General features: G+C 65.8%; 7 protein-coding genes across 7 annotated transcripts; 4 read left to right on the top strand and 3 right to left on the bottom strand.

Moving 5' to 3' along the window:
- Positions 1-150: 150 nt before the first annotated feature.
- V1510DRAFT_431613 (uncharacterized protein) lies at positions 151-2988 on the top strand (the record flags this gene model as incomplete). The annotated part of the gene is made up of 2 exons (XM_066935441.1): positions 151-1737; positions 2677-2988. The coding sequence occupies 2 exons, from the start codon at positions 151-153 to the stop codon at positions 2749-2751; spliced, it is 1662 nt and encodes a 553-aa protein (XP_066787345.1). The 3' UTR covers positions 2752-2988.
- Positions 2952-5943, bottom strand: V1510DRAFT_421347 (beta-lactamase-like protein). The gene is made up of 2 exons (XM_066934603.1): positions 5616-5943; positions 2952-5503 (listed from the first exon to the last, which is right to left on the bottom strand). Exons 1-2 carry the CDS (start codon positions 5759-5761, stop codon positions 3013-3015), a joined length of 2637 nt encoding a protein of 878 aa, XP_066787344.1. The 5' UTR covers positions 5762-5943; the 3' UTR covers positions 2952-3012.
- V1510DRAFT_421345 (uncharacterized protein) lies at positions 5902-8145 on the top strand. Its single transcript, XM_066934602.1, has one exon. The coding sequence runs from the start codon at positions 6075-6077 to the stop codon at positions 7767-7769; it is 1695 nt and encodes a 564-aa protein (XP_066787343.1). The 5' UTR covers positions 5902-6074; the 3' UTR covers positions 7770-8145.
- On the bottom strand, positions 8119-9399 carry V1510DRAFT_421344 (60Kd inner membrane protein-domain-containing protein). Its single transcript, XM_066934601.1, has 2 exons — positions 9206-9399; positions 8119-9173 (listed from the first exon to the last, which is right to left on the bottom strand). The coding sequence occupies exon 2, from the start codon at positions 9166-9168 to the stop codon at positions 8143-8145; it is 1026 nt and encodes a 341-aa protein (XP_066787342.1). The 5' UTR covers positions 9169-9173; positions 9206-9399; the 3' UTR covers positions 8119-8142.
- V1510DRAFT_421343 (Orotidine 5'-phosphate decarboxylase domain-containing protein) lies at positions 9369-10666 on the top strand. The gene has a single exon (XM_066934600.1). It carries the CDS (start codon positions 9423-9425, stop codon positions 10218-10220), a length of 798 nt encoding a protein of 265 aa, XP_066787341.1. The 5' UTR covers positions 9369-9422; the 3' UTR covers positions 10221-10666.
- On the bottom strand, positions 10222-13086 carry V1510DRAFT_421341 (homocitrate dehydratase). The gene has a single exon (XM_066934599.1). It carries the CDS (start codon positions 12945-12947, stop codon positions 10521-10523), a length of 2427 nt encoding a protein of 808 aa, XP_066787340.1. The 5' UTR covers positions 12948-13086; the 3' UTR covers positions 10222-10520.
- Positions 13087-13784: 698 nt separating this feature from the next.
- On the top strand, positions 13785-14667 carry V1510DRAFT_368957 (uncharacterized protein; the record flags this gene model as incomplete). Its single annotated transcript, XM_066931375.1, has 3 exons — positions 13785-13848; positions 13880-14030; positions 14061-14667. The coding sequence occupies 3 exons, from the start codon at positions 13785-13787 to the stop codon at positions 14665-14667; spliced, it is 822 nt and encodes a 273-aa protein (XP_066787339.1).
- Between the last annotated feature and the right edge of the window lie 192 nt (positions 14668-14859).

Below are 14859 nucleotides of genomic sequence, written 5' to 3'. Positions count from 1 at the left end.
AGATGCGGCGAACTTCTGGCAACCGGGCCACGGCCGTACGCGAACATCTAGGCGGCCAGGTGCGCGTACTAAGCTCGTCGAGAGCCAGCTGCCAGCAGCAGCGAAGAGAAATAAGACCGCCGTGGGCTGCTATGAAGCGTCGTTGAAATCATGCCTCGTTCTGACCTGGCCACGGCCTCCGAGCACTCGTCCGCGGACGGCATCGTGCAGCTGGGAATGCTGTACGACTCGCGCACTGACCAGCTCATGAAGGGCTTTTCGCTATGGAAAGCCGCTGATCTCGACGAGACCAAAGTCCCCGCGGTCGACCGCAGCTCGTACGAGTACTCGTACCAGCTATTCCAGGGCAATCTTGTCTACTCGAAGGATCTGGACCTGCAGGCCGGTCTCGGAGTGACCGTCCAGACCGTCAAGATCTCCAGCTCGGTCGGGTACTCGAGAGACACCAGCAAGAGCGCAAACGAAGTCCACGTTTGTGTTTCCTGCCAATGGGCGCGTAAGGCGTTCACAATCCCAGAGGGCACCCGTGTAGCGATCGCCTACCGTGACCATCTCTCATCGGTGCGGTTCACGCACTACGTGTCTGAAATCGTGACTGGCAGCCGCGCTCTGTTGGTCTTCACGCTCGAGAGCGCCACCGCCGAGGACGCAAAATCGCTCAAGACCAAGCTGGAGGCGGACATCTCTGGTCTGCCGTGCAACGCATCGTCCATCGCGAGCTACATCAGCAAGACGTCGTCCGCCTACAAGAGCATTCGGACGACATACGTTGGCACGACGCCTACGACGGCCAACACACTCGATGACGCTCTGAAGGCGGCGCAGGCGCTGCCGGCCGCGCTCGAGAAGGAGGAGACCGTTTTGAAGTACACGTTGACGGCGCTGCCTGCCGAGGCAGCCTATTACAAAGTTGCAGAGGACGACGGGCTTTTCGACGTGTCGAACGATTTGATCCAGACAGCCGAGGCAATCTGCACGCGTCTTGACGAGCTGAGCGCCAAGGCGGACGACGTGAGCGGCACTCAGACGCGTGCGCATCTCCTCGCGCCGGTTGAAGAGCTGCGCCAGATCCTGCAGAGCTTGACTGCCAACTTCAGAAAGTCCACGGCTACGAGTCTGAGTGTGCTGCTCTGTGAGCCCAGCAAGGACAACCGAAAGACGGCCGTGGCGGCCGTCCAGTCTGAGATCGGTTCTTTCCGGAAGCAGCTCGAGGTGGCAAACCAGTTCTCGCACTTGCTCGCTCAAGATTTGGACATGTTGCGGGCGACCGTGAGGGATCTCGAGCTCCAGAAAATGGCCGACTGCTCTGCCGACCTGGGCGGACAGTCGCTGGCCACACGGTCCAGGCCGCTTGTGCTGCTCGCTCTGAGCGGTGACTGGGAGACGCGCTACGGCTTTGCGGCCGCGCTGAATACAGCGGAGCCAAAGATCGGCCACGTCGAGCGGCTGGAGAATATGACACTCAAGGTTGCTGAAGCCAGCAGGACCATTTTCGACTTAAAGGAGCGTCAGTCTATAGCTATCGGCTTCGCGTGCTTCAATACAGCGTTCGGGTCGAACAAGACATCCATAACTATGAAGACCGGCGACCTAGGCATTTTGTTCGACGGGGAACTGCAGGTCCTGGGTCTTAACGACATTGAGTCCGCGACTAGGATTGTTGTGGAGAAGTACGAGAAGTGGCAGAAGGGCTTTTTTGCGAAGATCAGAGAAGTCAAGATGGGCCACATTGCGAGCGTCCGTGTGGCTTCGAACAAAGCTACTATCAGCTTTTCGGAGATGGTCAAGATTGGCAGCGGTCAGGGGCTTGTAGAGCACCCGCAAGTTCAGAACGCGCCAGTCACGCCAGAGACGGTAGAGGTTGTGCGCCCAAGCAGAGGAGAGAGCACGCCCGAGCCGACCGCGGGGTGCTTTCCCTGGAAGAGGCAGAGCTGGCGTGCACGCAAGACCTCCAAGAGCTGGATGCCCGTATCTCCAAGACCGCTCTCCAGTGCTGTCTCCGAGGCTGCTGTGAACGTGGCTCCTACTGGTAACGCCAGGCGTGCCCTTCGTGCGTCCACCGCAACCGGTACGGCAGCTTTGACCGCTACTGTTGAGAACGCGGCCGAGCCGGACAGGGACTACAGCGACAGCGATCTAGAGAACGTCAAACGGATTGTGAGATTCTCGACTGATTACAACAATCAGATGAAGGAGGCATCGAAGCATATGCGTTTGCTCGGTGCCCTCGACGAGCCAGTCTTCAACCCGACAGTGCCTAAGATAGGTCATTCTTCTCCAGCACGTACGGCAGCATTGACGCCTCTTCGTCCGGTTGCTTCTCCGAACATAGTAGCCTCTGTGAACACGGTAGCGCCTTCCAAACTAGGCGTAGGCAATCCCGTCGGTGCTGATCGGCCGCCTACGGCGCAGTCACAGGCCGAGGTTGAGACCGCCGTCACGTCGCCAGGGCAGCGCATTTACGCCTGCATTAAGTTGCTGGTGACGCAAATGCAGCAGTTCGTGCGCTCGCCCGATAGCGGAATCAGTACGGTGTGCACAGTCTACAAACACGTACACTCAGAGCTGAGCTCTGTCAGCAACGACCTGCCACCACTATTCGACGAGACAGAGAGCGGACACGACCACAGCGGCTACATCAGGGCCATTGCGCAATTGCTGGCGTATTTGTTTCAGTACGATGACGGCATTGTGTTCACGTCGAGCTCGGACTCGGACATTTGGGACCTGGACGACGGACAGGCCGCCTAGGATTCGGTGCTGATCTAGGCTGGACCGAGACCGGGAGGACTGGACTGAGTCCGCGGATCCAGACCGGGAGGGCTGGACTGGGTCCGTGGATCCAGACCGGGAGGGCTGGACCGAGTCCATAGACCCAGACCGGGAAGGCTGGACTGGTTACGTAGCGGACCCGGACCGCGTAGCGGGGTCACCGGGTCCGGCTCGCAGTGTAAATGCACAGACGGGTAATCGATTTTCTACACGGGGCATCGAAACGTAGACTATGGTACATCACATGATCGCCAGGAACGAGTTCACGGTTTGGCGCACGCGGTAAAACTCGTCCGAGACAGAACCCTCGATGAGGATCTTGCCCTCGTCGAGCTTGCGCACAATGACAACGCGGTCGCAGAGCAGCGTGCCGTCGCCGCGGAAGGACGCACGGTGGCCCTCAGACACGAGCCGGCGGCGCAGCTCGGCCAGACGGATGTCGCCGACCATGAGCGGGTGCTGGAGGGGCGCGTCGGCGAGCTCGGCCTTGGTGATGGCGTTGAGGGTGACGGCGCGGTCGTCGCGGCGAACGGGCGGCGTGGCAGAGGACGTACGAAGGGCGGTTTCCTCCACCTTGACGGCGTCCTCGGCGGGCGCATCCTCGGCGTCCTCCGCCTTGACCGGCGGCGCATCCTCGGTCTTGACGTCGCCGTCGGCGTCCACGGCCGGCTCGTCGGCCGCGCGCCGGTCGGGCTCGAGCCGGCCGGTGATGTAGGCCACGTTGTACTCGCCCGCGAGCTTCTGCCACTGCAGGGTTTTGGCCAGGTCGAGCGAGAGCGTGACCGTGTACGCGTTGGCGTCCATGCTGGCGTTGACGGCCTGGCCGTTCTCGGAACGCACGACGTCCTTGAGGCCCGAAGCCGTGAGCATGTCGGCGAGCTCGGCGATCTCCGGGGCCGTGCCCGAGGTCACGATCAGCGACCGCGGGTTGATCTGCGAGAGAATCATCTGCATCGACCGCCGGTCCGAGAGACCCTCGTAGTCAATGAACGTGGCGTAGCACTTGACGTTGACCGTCTTTGTCTCGGTCAGGAGCGTGAACGGGCGGTCGTCGTCGCGGGCCTTGCGGTCTTCTTCGTCGCGGTCGCCGCGGTCCCGGTCCCGGTCCCGATCGCGGTCCCGGTCACGGTCACGGTCTCGGTCCCGGTCTCGGTCCCGGTCCCGATTGCGGTCCCGGTTGCGGCCGCCCCGGCGGCGCCGCCGCCGCTCTTCCGGCCGGTCCGGCCGCTCGGTCTCAGCCGGCTTCTCGGGCTCGGGCTCCTCAATGCGCTTGAAGTCCTCGGCCCGGATGAGCTCGCCGTAGTGGTCCTGGCGCTTGCGCTTGGCCACAAACGGGAACATGCGGTTGCGGCCGGTGGCGCCGCGGACGTCAAAGTCGTAGATGCTGTTGTCGTGCAGAAGCACGTTGACGCCGCCCTCGGTCTTGGCGTCGAGCGCGTCCGCGTCGTCGTCGTCCGACTCGGACGACGACTCTTCGAGGAAGGCCGGGACGGCGGCAGTAGCAGTCACGGCCGCCGTGGCCGCGGCCGCCGCGGTCTCCTCGTCCTTGACCTTCTGCTTCTCCTCGCCGGCCAGGTACCGCTGGAGCAGCGCGCCCTTCATGGGCACGGCGTCGCGGATCTCGAGCTGGCGCCGCATCTTGAGCTTGACCAGGCCCGAGCCGTTCGCAGCGACGGCCTCGGCCAGGTCCGTGTTGGGCTTGCGCGAGCGGCCGGCGGCGGCCATCCACTTGGCAAGAATGTCGCTGGCAAGCGACTTGTCGTCGGGCAGCTGGGTCAGGATCACGGACGAGTTGCCGTCGCCGCCCACCAGGTCCGCAAACACGTTCCGCGACAGTCCCCACTCGAGGTCCGGCCCGGTCGCCAGGATGACCTTCGGCCGGTCCTTCCAGCGGTCCAGGTCCGACACGCGCGAGATCAGCTTGACATGCCGGAACTCGAACGGCGACGAGTTCTTTTCTTCCCACTCGCGCACAATCGCCGACGACATCCACTCGAGCATACTCTTGGCGTACGCCATTGTGCGCTGGCTCGTGTTGCTCAGGTAGATCAGCGGCGCCGAGATCTTCTTCTCGGTCCAGTAGGCCTCGAGCGTCAGGCAGATCTCGAGCGTGCGCGCGGCGGTGGCGGTCGGCAGCAGCACCGTGCCGCCCTTGTTGAGCGTGGACTGGACCGCGTCTGTGAGCGACTCCTCGCGCTTCTTCTGGCCGAGACCGCCGCGCGCGTTGGTGATGACCGCCGTCGGCCGCGTGAAGGCCTCGAAGATCGTGCCGGACGCCTGCAGCAGCTGGGTCGGGTTCAGGTGGCGGTCCCGGGTGTGGTTCCAGTCGACGGCGTAGATCACGTCCTCCGGCCCGCGCTGCAGCCGCCAGATGCTGCCGCCGAGCGTGTGCCCGGCGTTGTACGCCGTCAGCGTCAGCCCGGCCAGCCGGCCGGCGGCCAGGTTGACCTGCTGGAAGTATTTCAGCGAGTTGATCCGGTCAAACGCGGCGTCGATGTCGGCGACCGTGATCTCGCGGCCGTCGCCGCCCTCGTCCCGGGCGACCGCGACCGCGAACGGCGCGCCCCGGTACGCATCGATCGTCGTCACGCGGCCCATGTTGATCACCGGCAGCGACGCGTAGACCGGGATCGCGTCGAAGCCGGGGATCCGCTTGCACGCGTACACATACGCGCCCAGATGGGCCACGGTCGCGTGCGTGAGCAGCACGAGGTCAATGGATGGTGCAGCCCTGCTGTCAGCGTGTTCCGGATGCGCCGCGGCCGCCGCCGGCCGGCCGCCGGCCGTCGCTGGCCGCCGCCGGCCGCCGCCGTCGCTCTCTCTCGCCCCATCGATCCACTCACTCTTCCAGCGCCGCCAGCATCCCCGGCGTCAGCCGATCGTCCCATCCGGCGTCAATCAGCACCCGCAGGTTCTCGTCAAACGTCAGCAGCGACTGCGACGCGCGGCACGCCGATCCAGCGCCCAGCAGCGGCGTGAACGTGAACATGGCGTCCGTTCTCTGCGCGTGGTCTGCCGCGCTCCCCGCGCCCGCTGTGGCGTCTGGCTGTGCTCTCGCAGCTGGCCGTGCCCGATTCGCGATGGATTCGGCCCGTGGTGGCCGTGGCGGTGATGGAGTCGCGGAGCTGTGTCGTCGTGGTGAAGAAATTTCACCACGCACTAATTCTTTTCACGGCCACGTCGACCGATCGAATCCGCCGATCGCCCCAGACAGACAGACGGCTGCCCGACGGCCGAGACTGACAGATCGCGGCAGACGCGACAGACCGCAGACGCAGGCGCCACACTGATTGCGCACCGTGATGGCCCTTGGACTCGCAAAGGCAGGCCAGGCTCTCTACCAGTACGGCGGCTTTGTCTACAAAGGCATCACGACGCCGGACCCGAACAAGCCGCTGAGCGAGCATGTGGCCGTGGTCGCGAGCGTGCTCCTGATTGTGATTGGCGTGGGCACGGTGGCGGGCTTCGTGACGATGAAGAGCGTGTTTGAATACCTGGGCGGCCGGCTCCGGGCCGACAGCGCCGAGCGGCGGGCGCAGGTGCTGGCGGTGGTGGGCGAGGCTGTCGAGGCCGAGAAGCAGCGCGTGGCGGCGGCCAAGGCGGCCGGACAGACGGCGGCGCCGGACACGCTGGCGGCGCCGCGGGCCAAGATCGTGGGCTTTTTCCACCCGTTCTGCAACGCCGGCGGCGGCGGCGAGCGCGTGCTGTGGGTGGCGATCGAGGCGACGCTCGAGCGGTACCCGGAGGTCGTGTGCGCGGTGTACACGGGCGACTGCGGCGTGTCGCAGGGCGAGATTCTCGACAAGGTCAAGACGCGGTTCGGGATCGAGCTCGACAGCACCCGCGTCGTGGTGGTGCACCTGCGCAAACGCTACCTCGTCGCCGAGTACACGTGGCCGCGGCTGACGCTGCTCGGCCAGGCCCTGGGCTCGGTGCCGCTGGCGTACGAGGCCGTCGGCAAGCTCGTGCCGGACGTGTTTGTGGACTCGATGGGCTACCCGTTCACGTACCCGCTCGTGGCGTACGTGCTGGGCATCCCGGTCGTGGCGTACGTGCACTACCCGGTCGTGTCGAGCGACATGCTCGGCACGGTGTCGAAGATCTTCCAGCTCCCGCGGTACGTGTACTGGCAGCTGTTTGCGCTGCTGTACGCGTTCGTGGGCACGTTTGCCGACGTCGTCATGACCAACTCGACCTGGACCGCCAACCACATCCGCTCGGTCTGGTGGATGTCGCGGTTCATGGACTGGTTCATGGACCGGTCGCCGACGCTGCTGCCGCGCGTGCTGTACCCGCCGTGCGAGTGCACCGAGCTGGCTGCGGCCGACATCGGCGCGCCCCGCGAGCCGTCGTTCCTGGCGCTGGCGCAGTTCCGGCCGGAGAAGCGCCACGACGTCATGATCGAGCAGTTTGCGCGGTTCTACGACGCGGCCGGCCACGACACCAAGTACCGGCTCGTGCTGATCGGCACGGTGCGGACCGAGGTTGACCGCGAGCGCGTGCGGCAGCTGCAGAAGCTGGCCGCGCGTCTGGGCGTCGGCGACAACGTCGACTTCAAGATCGAGCTGCCGTGGGCGGACGTGGTCGCCGAGCTCGGCCGCGCCTCGGTCGGCCTCAACGTCATGTGGAACGAGCACTTTGGCATGGGCGTTGTCGAGTACATGGCGGCCGGCCTCGTTCCGGTTGTCCACAACAGCGGCGGGCCCAAGCTGGACATAGTGACGCCGGTGGATGGCAAGCCGTCGGGCTTTGTGTTCACCACGCCCGACGACACCGCGGCCGACGCGTCTGGCCTGCCAACGCTGGCCGAGGCCATGCAGCGCGCCATGGCGCTTTCGCCGGGCGAGGCCTCGCAGTACCGCGCGCGTGCCCGTGCGTCCGCCGAACGGTTCTCGAAGGAGAACTTTGTCAAGGGCTGGCTGGAGCGCATGCGCGTGGTGTTTATTCTCGAGCAGTTCAAGCACGTCGACCGCATCTCGCGGGGCGCGGCGTACTAGCTCTGTATATTAGGGACCAATCCGCACGGCTGGAGCCTGCGTTTTACCACACGACTGGGTTGTGCAGCTGTCAGCTGTTACCTGCAGACGCGGTTCCCGGTAGCTGGGACGAGCCGCACATGGTGCGGCTCGCACCGGGCCCCTGTCCTCGGCCGTGACATAGGGCCGCAGCGGGCGGTCTGCGACGGCAGCTGCATCAAGGGCTGCCCTCCGGGACGAAGGCACGCAGCCGCGCTCGACTTGCCGCCGGGCCGCTGCCCTCGACGGCGCTGCGCCAAGGCGCCATATAGCCGCATATAGCCGCATATAGCCGCAGCCAGCTGCTTCATGGTGCGCCGTCCGCGTACGCTCAATTCAAAATGTACATTTGTATTTACAGGCCCTCCGAGGAGGAGGCGGCGCGCGACGCCTTGGACGTCGCGACCAGGGTGTTGAAGTCGGACGCCGACAGCGACGCCAGCAACTCGCGGGCGTCAGTCGGCTCCGGCAGCGGCGCGTACGCCGGCGGGACGGGCTCGCGCGGCGGGAACACCCGCTGGAGGATGAGGTTCTGCGCAAACGAGACCGCAGTTGAGGTCGCCCAGTAGAGCGAGATGGCCGCCGGCGCGCGGAAGGCCACGGCCATGAGAAGAATGGCCCATATTTTGGCGGCGACCGGCAGCACGCGCTGGATGATGGGTGCGCGCACGTGCTGGCTGTCGGTGTAGGGGTTGGTGATCTCGACGTTGGCCACCGTGAGCGCGCCGACGAGCAGCGGCAGCACGCCCTGCGGGTCGGGCACAGCCAGGTTGGCGAACCAGAACAGGCCCTGGTTGATGACCTCGCCGTCGATGACGTTGGTCATCATCTCCGGTGTCGTGTTGAGCTCGCCGAGGGTGCGTGTCTGAGCCATAAAGAGCGGCACCTGCGCGAACGGCAGCAGTGAGAACTGCCAGCGCGAGACGCCGAGCGCGCGCATGGTCTGGCGGCGCTTGAGCGCAACCTCCTGCGCAGCCGGCACGCCCTCGAGTCGCTGCGCCGTGTAGCGCTCAAACGCGCTGACGACGGGGCCGACGTCGGCCAGCCGTCGCTGGTTCCATCGCGTCCAGATCGCCACCGGCGTCGTCACGAGCAGCTTGAGCGCGACCGCCACCGCCGGGATCAGCACGCCGTACGACAGCCCGGTCGACGTATGCAGCTGGACGTAGTAGTCGCGGAATCCGTCGTAGAACGCTGTTTGGAGCGAGCCCATGGAGTTGAAGCTCTCGATCACGCTGGCCATGTCGCGCGCTGGCCGCGTGCCGTGCAGGTGCCGCTGGCCGGCCGGCCGGCCTGCCAACCGGCCAGCCAGCCGGCTGGCAGGCCCGACCGTCCGGTGGCCGTGCAGACCGAGGGCGGATACGCAGAATGGACCCCGCATTTCTGGCGTCAGCGCGCCCCGCGCGCGCACTTACCAGGCTCTGTCGCACGCCCGGACCGTGCTCTCGATGGATCTCAGGCTCTGGCGATGCAATGTGTCGTGTGGCCGTCGCTACACGCGCTTCCAGTCGCCCGTCGTGTGGTGCGCTGGGTGCGAAAATTTTCGTACTTAACCGCCGCGCACAACCATCACCAATTGTCAACGGCGTCCGTCCGATCCAGATCATCCAGCCCGCGCTCCACGCAGAACACACCATGGCCAAGGTCGACAAGCTCAGATACTCGGAGCGCGCGCTCGTGCACAAGAGCGCGGTGGCGCGCCGCCTGTTTGCGGTCATGGAGGCCAAGAAGTCGAACCTGTGCGTGTCGCTGGACGTCCAGACCACGGCCGAGCTGCTCGACCTCGTCGACAAGCTGGGCCCGTACGTGTGCATGTTCAAGACGCACGTCGACGTCGTGACCGACTACTCGTACGCGGCCACGGTCGAGCCGCTGGTCGCGCTGGCCAAGAAGCACAACTTTTTGATCTTCGAGGACCGCAAGTTCGCCGACATTGGCTCGACGGTCAAGGCGCAGTACACCGCCGGCGTCTACAAGATCGCGCAGTGGTCGGACCTGACGAACGCGCACTCGGTGCCCGGCCCGGGCGTGATCGACGGCCTGCGCGCGGGCGCGGCCACCGTCGACGCCGACCGCGGCTTGCTGCTGCTGGCCGAGATGTCTTCCAAGGGCTCGCTCGCGACGGGCGAGTACACGGCGGCGACGCTGGCCATGGCCCAGGCCAACGCCGACTTTGTGTTCGGCTTCATTTCCCAGAGCCGGCTGGGCACCGACGACGACGACTTCCTGGTGCTGACGCCGGGAGTGGGTCTGGACGACAAGGGCGACGGCCTGGGCCAGCAGTACCGCACGGTCGACGACGCCGTGGCTACGGGCTCGGACGTGCTGATCGTCGGCCGCGGCATTCTCGGCAAGGGCCGCGACCCGGTCGCCGAGAGCGTGCGGTACCAGACCGCGGGCTGGAAGGCGTACGAGGCCCGCGTGGCGGCGTAGGTGAAAACGAAAATCCAACTTTTATTCGAGTGTAAAGTACATGCGGCGCCGCGGCGCGTGGCGCGGCGCGCGGCTATATGCGGCGAGATAGAGGGGCGGTGCGCGGCGGATAGAACACCGGAGGCAGCCGCGGGTGTATGCACGGCAGCGGGTGTATGCGCCCCGGCGGCTATATGCATGCCGGGGGTTATATGCACGTCGGCGGCAACATGTCCGCGCCGCACCCCGTGCGGCTCGTCAGGGGCCCGTCCAAGCAGCCCGTCCACAAGTCCGCCGCGCTCCGGCCGGCCACCCCGGGCCCTAGGCAGACGCCTCCTGCGCCCGGCGAACGTTGCCAATAAAGTTGATCGCGCTGCCGGCCTTGAAGAAGTCGATCTGGTCCTTGGACATGGTGTGCTTGGCCAGGAACTCGAACGTCGAGCCATCGCGCTTGGTCACGCGCATGGCCATCGTGTCCGGGCCCGAGCCGTTCGCGGCCAGCATGTCGAGCAGGCCCACGGTCGCAATCACGTCGCCGCTCGAGATGCGGTCGTAGTCGGCCTCGTCCGCAAACGTCAGCGGCAGCATGCCCTGCTTCTTGAGGTTGGTCTCGTGGATACGCGCGAACGACTTGCACAGGATCATGCGGCCGCCCAGGAACCGCGGCGACAGCGCCGCGTGCTCGCGGGCCGAGCCCTCGCCGTAGTTGTGCTCGGCAAGGACCACCCACGGGCGGCCCTCGGCCTTCCACTTGATCATAAGCTCGGGGATGCCGTAGCCGGTACCGTCGTAGTCGTACGCGCGGTTGACCTCGCCGGTCTCCTCGTTCATGGCGCCGATGAGCGTGTTGTTCGAGATGTTCTCGAGGTGGCCCTTGTACTTGAGCCACGCGCCGGCGGCCGAGATGTGGTCGGTCGTGCACTTGCCCTTGACCTTCATGAGCACGGCCAGCTCGAGCTCGCGTCCGTCAAAGGGCTCGAACGGCTCGAGCAGCGACAGACGGTCGGAGGTCGGCGAGACAGCAACCTCGGTCGCCGCGATCGGCGTCGGGTCCAGCGCCGGGAAGTACGCCGGGTCGCCCTGCTTGAAGCCGGTCTGGGGCAGCTCGTCGCCCACCGGCGGCTCGAAGCGGAACTCGTTGCCGTCGGCGTCGACCAGCGCGTCCGTGATCGGGTTGAACGACATCGAGCCCGAGTAGATCATGGCGGTCACGATCTCGGGGCTGGTCAGGAAGTTCATCGTGTCGGGGTTGCCGTCGTTGCGCGCGCGGAAGTTGCGGTTGAACGACGTCAGGATCGCGTTCTGGCCCTCGGGCACGTCGTCGCGGGCCCACTGGCCGATGCACGGGCCGCACGCGTTGGCGAGCACCTTGGCGCCCTGGTCCACAAAGACCTCGGTCAGGCCGTCGCTCTCGATCGTCGCGCGGATCTGCTCCGAGCCGGGCGTGATGAAGAACGGCACCTTCGGGCGGATGCCGCGGTCGCGCGCCTGGCGCACGATCGACGCCACCCGCGACATGTCCTGGTACGACGAGTTGGTGCACGAGCCGATCAGGCCGGCCGACACCGTCTCGGGCCACGCGTTGGCCTTGACCGTGGTGCCGAACGCCGACAGCGGCGTCGACAGGTCCGGCGTGAACGGGCCGTTGATGTGCGGCTCGAGCTCCGACAGGTTGATCTCGACCACCTGGTCGTACTCGGCGCCCTTGTCGGCCGCCAGGAAGCCGAACGCGCTGTTGGCCGTCGCCGCGGCCGCGCCGATCGGGCCGCGGCCCGTGGCCTCGAGGTACCGCGCCATCGAGTCCGTGAACGGGAACAGCGACGTCGTCGCGCCGACCTCGGCGCCCATGTTGCAGATCGTGGCCATGCCCGTGCCCGACAGCGTCGGCACGCCCTCGCCAAAGTACTCGACGATGAAGCCGGTGCCGCCGCGGACCGTGAGCAGGCCGGCCAGGTGCGTGATCACGTCCTTGGGCGCCGACCACCCGCTGAGCTGGCCCGTCAGCTTCACGCCGAGGACCCTCGGCGCCTTGAGCTCCCACGGCGTGCCCGTCAGCGCGTCGACGGCGTCGGCGCCGCCCACGCCGATCGCGATGGCGCCCAGGCCGCCCGCGTTCGGCGTGTGCGAGTCGGTGCCGAGCATCATCAGGCCCGGCGCCGCAAAGTTCTCCAGCACGATCTGGTGGATGATGCCCGAGCCGGGGCCCCAGAACTGGATGCCGTACTTGGCCGCGCACGACTGCAGGAAGTCAAAGACCTCCTTGTTGGTCGCAATCGACGCCTTGAGGTCCTCCTTGGCGCCGTCGTGGCCCACAATAAGGTGGTCGCAATGGATCGATGCTGGCACGGCCGTGTTGGCCATGCCACACGTCATGAACTGCAGTAGCGCCATCTGCGCCGACGCGTCCTGCATCGCCACGCGGTCGGGGTTCAGCTTCAGGTACGTCTCGCCGCGAATCTGGCCGTTCTTGCCAGCCAGTGACTCATCCGGCGAAACCAGGTGCGAGTACAGGATCTTCTCCGACAGCGTCAGCGGCCGGTCCAGAATCTTGCGCACGGTCTCGAGCTTGCCCAGCAACTGGGCGTACGGTGGCGAGCGGCTCTTGAACTCCGCGGGGACCTCGAGGCCCGATATCGGGTCGCCGCCGGCAACCGACGCGAGACCTCTCTGGACGCGGCCGGCGGTCTGCAGGCGCCGCGCGGCGCCGGCGACCACCTGCGCCCGTCGCACACAGTTTATCGAGCTCATTCTGCTTGTCGGCGAGCCCAAACGTGGAGAATTGCGGGGAAACGGCCACTTGCTTGCGTTGTGCGCCAAAACTGAGGAAGAAGTTGGCAAAAACTGAAAATTTTTGGTCAAAAGCCAAAAATTTCTGGCGTATAGGAGCCGCTCCTTTACAAATGCGCCCGTGCGGCGACGGTGCCGGCCCGCACGGGGCCACGACAGGGGCCCGACGCTGGCAGCGGGCCGGCTGGTGCTCTGGCTAGCTGGCAGCGGCGTCCTGCGCGCGTACGCGACGTCAAGCTGGCGGCTGGTGGCAATACGCCTCGACCGGGCAGATAAACCGGTCGAGCCGCACCGCGTGCGGCTCGACACCGCGACTTAAAAGTCGGCTCTCGCATCCTTGGCACAGCATCTTTTCACCAGCACAATGTCGACTCCCGTAGTCGGCCAGGCCCTTCGGCGGTCAAGATTCATAGATATAGGTACGGAGGACCCACCAGCGGCGGCCGGCGGCCGCGCGCTCGCTGTCGCGTGCGCCAGATCGTGTTCTGACCGCAGGCGCAAACATGACCGATCCAATGTTCCACGGCAGATACCACGGCAAAAAGAGCCACGACGGTAAGCCTTGCGGCAGTGGGCTGAGGCGCATGTGTGGGTGCGCTGGCGGCGGCTGCGGCGGCTGGCCGGTGCGGTACGGCCCAGAAAGCGGCAGATCGCGTCGGCAGCGTCTGCCCCTGTCGGCGCCCGTTCGCGGCTCGCAACGCCCCCAGAACCGCGCAGCTCCATGGCAGGCATCTGTACTGACCCCCAGACGACTTCGAATCTGTCCTGGACCGTGCCCGCGCCCAGAGCGTCGACAAAATGCTCGTGACCGCGTCCAACTTGGCCCAGGCCCACAAGACCATCGCGCTCGCGCGCAAATACCGTAAGCCCCCCGCCGTGCGCGCTGACCCCAGCCGGGTTTCTCTATGGCACGGTCGGCGTGCACCCGTGCGACGCGAACGTCTTTGAAAGGTTCGAACACCCCGAGGAGTACCTGCGCAAACTCGAGGCCACCGCGCTCGCCGGCAAGGCCGACGGGACAGTCAAGGCCTTTGGCGAGATCGGGTAGGTCGTTTCGCGTGCTTGCTGACCCAGGCTCGACAACGCGCGGCTGTTCCTGGCGCCGGCGGACGTCCAGCGCAAGTACTTTGAGCTACAGCTCGACGTGGCCGAGCGCGTGGGCTTGCCGCTTTTCCTGCACTCGCGCGACTGTCGCGAAGAGTTCGAGCGGATCCTGTTCCCGCGGCTGCCGCGGCTACCCCGTGGCGGTGTCGTGCACTCGTTCACGGGCACGGTCGAGGAAATGATGGCGCTGGTCGAGCACGGACTCTACATCGGGCTCAACGGGTGCTCGCTCAAGACGGAGGAAAACGTGGCGGTCGCGCGCGCGGTCCCCCTCGACCGGCTGCTGCTCGAGACGGACGCGCCGTGGTGCGAACTGCGGCCGTCGCACGCATCTGCGCCGTACCTCGAGCGCGCCCGCCAGCGGCTCGGCGACGCCGCCGACGAAACGCTCGGGCTCGCTCCCGCCGTCAAAAAGGAACGCTTTGCCTCCGGCAAGATGGTCAAGGGCCGCTGCGAGCCGTGCGTGATCGTCCACGTCGCCGCCGTCGTCGCCGAGATCAAGGACGTGCCGCTGGCGGACGTGTGCGAGGCCGCCTGGGCCAACAGCCAGCAGCTATTTGGTTTCGACGACGCGTGAGACGTTGTGTATTGTATAGTTACAATTTCAGTTAAACCACTTCCTGAACGTATATCGTACTCGTCATGGCATGCCGTGCAGAGTGAATTAGAAACGAATAACGGGACAAACAGGCGAGAACATCGAACAGAATGCAAAATATATAACGACAAAACTGGCGCGGCTAGGCGGCGTCGGCCTTGTCGGCCTTGG

This window comes from Dipodascopsis tothii (genome assembly GCF_038497935.1).
Source record: "Dipodascopsis tothii strain CBS 759.85 unplaced genomic scaffold V1510scaffold_30, whole genome shotgun sequence".
NCBI lineage: Eukaryota > Fungi > Ascomycota > Lipomycetes > Lipomycetales > Lipomycetaceae > Neoaidaea > Neoaidaea tothii.
Note: the sequence above shows the minus strand (reverse complement) of the source record. Positions and strands in the feature narration are given on the sequence as shown.

Excerpts from the sequence above, each read along its gene's own strand:
- V1510DRAFT_421345 (XM_066934602.1), top strand. The coding sequence starts at position 6,075 with ATGGCCCTTGGACTCGCAAAGGCAGGCCAGGCTCTCTACCAGTACGGC.
- V1510DRAFT_421341 (XM_066934599.1), bottom strand. The coding sequence starts at position 12,947 with ATGAGCTCGATAAACTGTGTGCGACGGGCGCAGGTGGTCGCCGGCGCC.
- V1510DRAFT_421347 (XM_066934603.1), bottom strand. The coding sequence starts at position 5,761 with ATGTTCACGTTCACGCCGCTGCTGGGCGCTGGATCGGCGTGCCGCGCG. Across the intron at positions 5,504-5,615 it reads ATGCTGGCGGCGCTGGAAGA|GGCTGCACCATCCATTGACC; the intron begins GTGAGTGGATCG and ends CGCTGACAGCAG.
- V1510DRAFT_421344 (XM_066934601.1), bottom strand. The coding sequence starts at position 9,168 with ATGCGGGGTCCATTCTGCGTATCCGCCCTCGGTCTGCACGGCCACCGG.
- V1510DRAFT_421343 (XM_066934600.1), top strand. The coding sequence starts at position 9,423 with ATGGCCAAGGTCGACAAGCTCAGATACTCGGAGCGCGCGCTCGTGCAC.